The sequence below is a fragment of the Enhydra lutris genome, unplaced genomic scaffold (genome assembly GCF_002288905.1).
Source record: "Enhydra lutris kenyoni isolate GAN:26980312 unplaced genomic scaffold, ASM228890v2 scaffoldscaffold10, whole genome shotgun sequence".
NCBI classification, from domain to species: Eukaryota; Metazoa; Chordata; class Mammalia; order Carnivora; family Mustelidae; genus Enhydra; species Enhydra lutris.
Genome location: NW_019154094.1, coordinates 14,178,038 through 14,186,801, shown reverse-complemented (window position 1 = coordinate 14,186,801; position 8,764 = coordinate 14,178,038). Strand labels below are relative to the sequence as shown.

The 8,764-nt window shown below is 39.7% G+C and overlaps 1 protein-coding gene across 4 annotated transcripts in view; it reads left to right on the top strand.

Annotated features, from left to right (window-relative positions):
- The first annotated feature begins 1,647 nt into the window (after positions 1–1,647).
- LOC111144056 (family with sequence similarity 208 member A) overlaps positions 1,648–8,764 on the top strand; it is a 52,992-nt gene continuing 45,875 nt past the window's right edge. For all 4 annotated transcript variants that reach the window (XM_022498142.1, XM_022498144.1, XM_022498141.1 and 1 more), the window contains exon 1: positions 1,648–2,030. In XM_022498142.1, coding sequence (XP_022353850.1) covers positions 1,697–2,030 — 334 coding nt within the window. In that variant the 5' untranslated portion in view covers positions 1,648–1,696. The remainder of the gene's footprint in view (positions 2,031–8,764) is intronic.

Here is an 8,764-nt window from a genome sequence, read left to right as displayed (position 1 = left end):
TACATTAACCATGTAATAAAAGGAGTGATTGTTTGAAACTCACTTTTCTATGATTTACAGAGCTGATGCAAATAGATTGGCCAAGCTTGACTAGCTTTTCCATATTAGCTGAGATGTTATTTAATATGGGACATAGGAATCTGACTTTCCTGTTGCCCTTGGGAAATGCTCTTCAAGTAGTACCCAGGTGGCAAGGCCCAGGGTTTTATTATAATTATATAGATTTGGTCAATCAACTCCTAGGGAGACAGCGGGAATTTGAAAATGGAGATCTGGGTCTCAATCCTGATCCCGCTGCTTGGAGACTGAGCAAAATATCTATCCTCATTTCTTCATCCGCAAAATTCATTAAAGGTGCAGTCCTGCTGTGAAGATTAAGTTTTAGAAAAAGCAGTGAAGTGCAAGTACTCTGTCGGAGTTAAATAGATCTGGTTTCAAATTCTGATTTTATTAAATTGTTCAATGTCTTGCAACACTTATTTAAATTGTGCATAATAGATCTTCCTGATATCTGTTGTTGTGAGGATTAAATGGAGATTATAGCATGTATACTGCTTTGTCCAGTGCCTGGCATACAGAGTGCACCCCGTGAATACTGTCTGTACTCAAGATAACCTATGATAGTAGTTTCAATTTAGTTAGCATCAAGTATTTAAAACGACTTCCTCTTGACAAATTGTTTTAAGGGAGAGCGACCGACCACCTGCTGTGTATCTTTTAATGTGGCGGTAAACTTCTAGATTTCTTTAATATATACAGGAAAACTCAAAACATCAAACGAAAAAAGTCTAGAAGTCAGCAACCCCCTCTCCCTCCCTTTAAGTTCCCCAGAACCAAATTCCGTTAACACTAGGCTGTGAAGTCACATTTAAGGATCCCAGGTATTGACTATGGGCTGGAAGCATGCCATTGGTTGTAACCCTTGAAGTTCAAAGGGGGTGGGGAGAATGTATTGAAAAGATGCAAGATCCCGTTGGAAAAGCAGATGCCGGGGCTCGGAGGCTTTCAGGTTGTTATCGCTGTAGTCCATTGTCTTATCTCCTCTCCAGGCCCACATATGCACGTGAATAATTCACAGTTCCTCCGGCATCCACTGCTTGAGTCCTCTTTTGGTGGAGGAAACTCGTGCGTGGAGATAGAGGTTATCTTACTACCATAGTCGACGCCTGGGCTCGCGGGACCCGTCCAGGCGCACCTCCCTCCCCTGCAGCGCTGGCCAGGAGCGGTCCGGGGATTTGCAGCTCGCCTTAAACTCTGTCCACCCCAAAGCGGTCCGCGGCGTCGAGGTATTAGCAGGGCGTTGCCGTCGCCCCTTTTGGCGGGCTCGGTCGCCCCGAGGCTCCGCCCCCCTGCGCCGTCTATCCTCACACGCGGAGGCGGGCGCCGCACCCCCATTGGCGGAGCTGCCCGCGGCGGGCCCGCCCCCTCTCGGCCCCGACGCGAGCACGTTGAGTGGCGGGGCCGGCAGAAGAACTGCCAGAGCGAGGAGCGGCTCCTGGGGCCGGGCTGCGGCGTTGGGGCACCAGCTTTGGGGCCCCCGAGAGGCTGCTGGGTCGGGACCGCGACCCGCGGCCACGGGGGGAAGGGGGTGGGTGGGCTGAGAGCAGCTCGGTGGCGAGGCCAGCCCGCCGCCCCTTCCCCCCACCCCCTCCGACCCTGCCGGCAGAAGCTTCCCGGAGCTCCTCACGCCGGCGCGATGGCGACTGCTGGGGAGACGGAGGCCTCTCCGCCGACGGACGCTAGCTGGGAAAGTGGCGGCGGTGGAGACGACGAGATGAAGCAGGCGCTTCCGGAGCTTGAGTCCTCCCCACAAAATGGCGGCGGCGGCGGCGGCCTCAGCATAGCGGAGCCCGGCGGCGGCGCCGGGCCTGAGGAAACCGCTGCGGCCTCGGCCGCCCCGAGCGTCAGCCACGAGCAGCCTCAGGACTCGTCTGAGGCGGGCGCGGCCGCTCTCCTCAAAGGCCCCGAAGAGCCCGAAAGACCCGTTAGGAGGAGTTTTCAGATCCCCAGGAAGAGCAGAGAAAAGAAAGGTGGTGCTTCCCCTCTTCCCCAACCCCTCTTTCTCTCTCCCCTCCATCTTTTCATTAGAACCTCTCTGTCTCTTCTTCCCACACCCATCCGAGACACGTAAACACGCATGCAGCGCCAGCCGCCTCTCCCCTCACTGCCACGGCCACCCAGCTGCTGCGCCTGGTGCGAGAGGAAAGCGGTGGAACCACGCTCCCCTGCTCCCCCTGTCCCCGTGGAAGTTGGAAGTAGCTTGTCCGTAAGGCTGCAGCTCCCAGAGAGGAAAGATGGTGCTCGGCGCCCCTCCCTCCCAGCCCCTGAAGGCACAGAAGCTGGTGTGTCCTCCTAAGGATGCTTCTGACAAGTCTCACTGTGGAAATAGCCCTTGGCCATGGATTCTGGGGCTTTCTCCAAGGCCATTGCATTCAGAGGACCACAAGTGCTTCTCCCTTTGGAAATTCTTCAGCTCTGTCTACTTGAAATTTGCTTGATGTCAGCGTCTCCTCTTGTTAAGAAATCTCCATTAGATGTGATCCATGCACACTGGTATTTTCCATCACACCTCATTTCCATATAGAATTTTCCCCTTGTTTTTGAAGCGTTAGATTATATAGGTCTTTCTCTTTAAATCCAAACTTTAGTATGTTTTCTCTTGTATTTCCGAAGAATGGGAAGGTAGGTTCTTGGTGCAGTAATTTCCCTGTGGAAAAAAATAGAAGTTCGCTTATGCCCAAGAGTCACCAACTTGATCTTGCAGACGAGAAGACTTCAGATTTTTTTTGTTTTTTTGGTTTTGGTTTGTTTTTTTAAAAGGCCAGTCTAGATAGTGGAACCAATATAGGAACAGTTACATGAACTACTTTTACCTTTTTTAAAATTTAATGCTATATTATGACACATTTCTAATGGAGATCAAAATTAGTATTACCGTTTTCTATTATACTATTTTTGACTATCCAGTGATTTAGAATATTCTGGATTTAGTCAATTTAAAATTTCTTTTTGTTTTACTGCTTGGCTCAGTTTTTCATGATTCACTTTTTGGAAAATTAAAGGCTTTTTTTTTTGCAGAAACTTTTAAATTTGTAATTTAAATCTTAGTGTAAAGACTTGGAATCTTGAATTAAGCATGAGCTTCCTTTTTCCATTGCTTACCCATCTTCATTTGCACAACTGAAATTGTTAGAGCCTATTACCCATAAGATACAAATAAAGTCAAACTGTTAATTTCTATTTCCATGACAAAGCCAAGGAAATCCTTGGTGTGAGAAATGATGTTGACAAAAATGAAGTTACCTTTGCCCGCTAGCATGAGGAATGTTTCTAGAAATATCTTTAAGTGAATTAATGTATTTTAGAGTTCAGGAGGATACTTGTAAAGGTCAGGGCTGTCAATTCTTTGGTTTATTTAGTTAAGATGAATGGTAGAGTCTATATGAGGAAATTCAGATGCTCAACCTGAATTACCAATTGGCAGAGAATAGGTTGAAAGTACATTCAGGTGGGCTCTGTTAAGGAGGTAGGAGATTGAGCTTTTTTTCTTGTTCCTAGCTTAATAAAACTTTGAAGTCCATTTTTTTTCTCTTTTAATTTTTTTCTCTTCTAAGTGCCCAAGAGTATGGTTTATGGTACATCTTAAACCATGGATTTACCATCTCTTAACTTTTGATAGGACCAGAATGTTGCAGAAATCCTCATAGTTTGGTTTGAGATGAGAGAAGTCACCAGGAAATGTTGAAAGGCATTGTGTTTACATGTGGTTTTTTAAATTAGGTAAATCCAGAGGTTGCTGTAAAATAGGCTTTATTTGAACACACTAAAAGTGAACATAATTGAGGAATTAGGAAATCCAAAACCTAATTTTCTCCCCTAAGTCTGATGCTCCTTGGGAAAATTTGTTTTCTGTTTTCACTTAGAAGCCAAAGGTTGTCAACCTTTGTCTTGTCAGGGAGGTTATAAAACACACTAGACTTTTTTCATGTTTAGTGAAAATAATTTATGCAGTAAGCAGCTGTTCAGTGATGCAGTAACAACTTAATTAGAGATTTTAAAAGTTAAATAAGCAGCTCTTTTACCACCATGAACTTTATCCTGTCCAAGCTGAAAGTAGATCGTGCTTGCTGATAGAATTTAATAGGAAAATTGAACTTTCCCATCATTAAAAAAATGCTTTATCAGAAATAGTACAGCAGGTGCTGCTAGTTTCACATTGCATCTCCAAATCACCTGAAAGGTATCACTGTGTACCAGATTTGGCTAGATTTTAGTTGTGGTCATGTGAGTCTCTTATGAATATTAGGTCATTTTCAGTAGATACCTCTGAACCTTTCAGCATCAAAGATTCTTTTGCATTCATATTTTAATATGGCAGACCTGTGCTTGTAACTATGCTTTTCCAGTGAAATTTAACATTATGACTTGATTATTTTTGATACCTTAAGTACTGTGTGAGTATGACTTGCTGACTTCAAGTTCTTTTTTTTTTGGTCTTGACAATAGCATAACATCCAGAATGCCTCCGTTCTAATTAATAATATTGGCAAACGCTTTATAGTGCTTATTAGTAAGTTGTAGGCATTGTTTAAAGCAATTTGTACATACTAACTAAATCTCAACAATTCTGCGTAGTAGATATTATTCCCATTTTACAGATGAGGAAACCAAAGTAATGAGAAGTCAATTAACTTGTCAAGGTCATACAGCTAGTAAAAGGTAGAGTTGGCATTTGAACTTAGGTGTATAGTACTTACCACTACTCAAACTGTAGCAAGTCTTTTTTTGTGATACAAGTGTCTTTGTTAGCTTTTGATCTGATCTATTAAAAAAAAGGTTTTAACCTCTGTTATGTTTAGAAATATTTAGTATATCTTCATCTCTGGGGTATTTTGAGATTCAGAACTTACATTCATTATGAAATTAACACATTTAATCAGTAGTGACAGATTAAGTGATGTAACTATTGACTGAAAGAGTAAAATTTACTCTTTGATATATGTTGTGGTGTTTATTGGCTGGGCTATTTTCTGTAGTGTAAAGAGGCACTGTTACGACGTTTAACCAAATTGTACAATTGCATTTTGTCAGTAGATGTTTCACTCTTGCCTTTTTTTTTTTACTTTAAAATCTAATAATACTATAAGTCATTAAAAGCAAGTTAAAATTGGTAATTTGATAGAATTTTTCCTTCCAAAGTTTTTGGGGAATGACATAGTGATGATTCACTCTCTGGAAAGTGTTTTATTGGTTAATGTTTTCTGTGGGGCACAAGACTGACTACTCATATACTCGCATCCATACTGGTCTAGTCTAGCAGAATTAATGGCTAGTTCTCCTCCCCAATAACCATCTTTTCCCACAGAATTTGCAGTTGTCTTTTTGAAGATTTTGGGGCAAAGTCTCCTTTAAGGATATTTGCATGGTGTTTAGTAGTTGTATATGGATGATTGGATTCTAAGTACTACAGATTTCCCTATATAGAAATAAGCAGGGAAGTATAGGCAGAATCTAGTCACCCATATAAAACATTTGATCGGTGTGTATATGTTTTTTGTAATAGAAGTAAAATTTTCTTTGACTTATTCCCTAAGCCAGAAAAAGTCAACAGTTTCATATTTGTACTTGTCTCTCTTTTCCTTTCTGCGCTATTTTAAATGTATGTATGCGTGTGTATATGTATTTGAAGATTTTCTTTATTAGAGCACCAGAGGGTAAGGGAGGGGCAGAGGGAGAGGGAAAAGCAGACTTCTATTGAGCAGGGAGCCTTATGCTATCATGACCTGAGGCATCCAGGCACCCCAGTATGTTCAATCTTGATTAGAGATGAAACCTCCATTCCAAAGGTATTATGTCTAGCAATTTTATTAGACTGAAGAAAAATGATTTTTAAAACCTTTCAAGTAAGTTACTGGGAAGAACATGGATATTTGTTGTATTTTAATCAATACCAGTAGAGAGAGAGATTCAGAGAATTACAGAACACACATGATCCAGAGCCCACTTTTGGGCTCTTTTCTTCCATGAATTACTTTAAATTGGAATGTGTAGTTCACATTGTTTTATTTATATGTTTTAGTAACAGTGGTCTTTTATTTTAAAAGTTAGCTTGTTTTTACATATATGTATATATGATTTATTTTACATATGCACATCTTAATACATGGCTTTGAACTAAGTAAATTGGTAAAAGTAATTGGAAGAAATGTTCCTTTGACTAAGGAACCAAGCTGTTTCGTGACCTAAATTTTATGTCCATTCCAGCTGCTTAAATATAACATTAAATTGAGTATGTTTTGTATGCTACCAGTTTAAAAAAAAAATAGTATGGATAATACGAAGTCAGGAGACCTGGATTCTGGCTCTAATTCTGTGATACAGTCATTTTCCTTGTCTGAATTATAATTTCCTAATGTCTTTCTAAATCTGCTTTTGAGTCCCATAAAACATCTATAATCAATTTTGTCATTAAGGAAGCCTTATGAATTATGTAAGTCAACTCATTACCCATGTGTCTGACATGTATTTGATAGAAATCCTGTAAATAAGCAATATGTTTCTCAATGTGTGAAGGAACTATTGTTACTTCTGTTAACTTTTATAAACCAAAAAGAAAGTGTGATGGTTTTTGGTCCTGTTAAATGTATTGAAATGAGAAAAGAGATTTGACAGAAGACACATGAGGTAGAAAGCATAATCCTGGACGTCAAGTTCTTTTCCTTTCACACCTAATTTCTTGTGTCTAAGTGTTCTATATGATTTCTTGATCTAAAATGAAGAAACAATTTAATTTTTCCAGCTCTGTAATTAGTTTCAGCTCTTGTATATACATACATAAATCTTGACTTTTACTTAGACCTCAGGATACGAGATTTGGAGCTAGGCAGCCTGAATTTTCATCCCACCTGCCCTGTTTATTCATTAACTATGTAACATTGGGCCATATTAGCTGTTAGCTGTTAGGTTAATTTTGAAATGGGTATAATTGAACTTCATAGGATAGTTTTTAATGATTAAATGAGATAATGCATATAAAGCACTTAGTATAGTATCTGCATAGTAATAATGACCTGCTAGTGATTAGACTCAGTAATTGTCAGAATCCAGAGAAAAATATATCGGATACTTTAAGTGAAATAATTACTTTATAAAATGTTCTTTTCCCCATTGGGATAATTGCAGGGTTGTTTACTACTGCCTCAGATAATGACCCATAATTAAGATTATGATACATATGTGTTCTCTTTAAGAGAAGTGACCAAGGGGCACCTGGGTGGCTCAGTGGGTTAAGCCTCTGCCTTCAGCTCAGGTCATGATCTCGGGGTTCTGGGATCGAGTCCCGCATCGGGCTCTCTGCTCCGCAGGGACCCTGCTTCCTCCTCTCTCTCTCTCTCTCTCTCTCTGCCTGCCTCTCTGCCTACTTGTGATCTCTGTCTGTCAAATAAATAAATAAATAAAAAATCTTTAAAAAAAAAAAAAAGTGACCAAAGGATGTTCAGGGTTGAGGATTATTAAGTATAAAATAGGCCGTGAGGGAATGTACATTCAGAACATACACTTGTTAAATTTCTAATTATTATCAGCACATTGACTTGAAATCCTTAAAAATAGTTACAACATTACTTCTGTAGAAATGATGACTGGGAGGAGGGAAAATTATAACTGGCCTAAGTAGTAAAGCCAAAAGAGACGTTTAAAATATAAAATACCTGGGACATATGCATTTTTTTCTCTATTTTTGTCTACAGTTTCCCCCGCCCGTCAGTCCACTTGAGTACATTTGACATGACTATAGGACATAGCTTGGAATAAAACAACTGTTTAGTACTTCTCTGAGAATTGGAATGTTAACTTCTATATAAGTTTATATAATTTATATTTATTTAATTAATAAATTATATATTTAATTTTTTTCATTTATGATTAGATCAATGGTGGAAGTAGTATTGGGACAGCTTAACAAAGTAAAATAATTTATGTAAGCATGTAAAATTTCATAGAAGTTTAAAGCCATATGGTACTTTAGGGGGGAGCATTTTCGATGTCTGAAGTCACTTTGTTAAAAACAAAAGTCAGACCTTCATAAAACCCAATTTTTAAAATCATACTTAACTCATTTTGGATGTGAAAGCCTATAAAGACTATTCCACATGCTGTTTTCGTTGCCAAGTTTTTCCCAACTTAGTTGGGAACAGTCACAAAGATGTTTTTTTCTACCACATTCTGTAAAACAGATTTGAATGAGGCTGTATTTCTTCCTCTCTTAAGCTCTCATTTTGTTTTACATATTACTGAATTGTTGAATTTTTAAGACTTAAGATGATAGCAGTCATACTTTGGTAGTTGTAGAATATATTTGTATTCAGTTTTTTAAAAAATCTTAGACAAAGTTTTTCTTATTTTCTTTATTAACTTAATTTTAATTCAACTTACTTGGGGGCCATTGCTCACAGTTCTAGCTATTGGCATATGATAGAGTAAGGAACAAAGCAGATACAGTTCTTGATCCTGTGGACCTTAACAATCAATAGATTATTGTGTATATTCATCTACAAATTTGAATTTAGGACTTTTTTTTTTAAAAGATTTTATTTATTTATCAGAGAGAGAGAGGAAGAGAGAGCGAGCACAGGCATACAGAATGGCAGGCAGAGGCAGAGGGAGAAGCAGGCTCCCTGCCGAGCAAGGAGCCAGATGTGGGACTCGATCCCAGGACTCTGGGATCATGACCTGAGCCGAAGGCAGCTGCTTAACCATCTGAGCC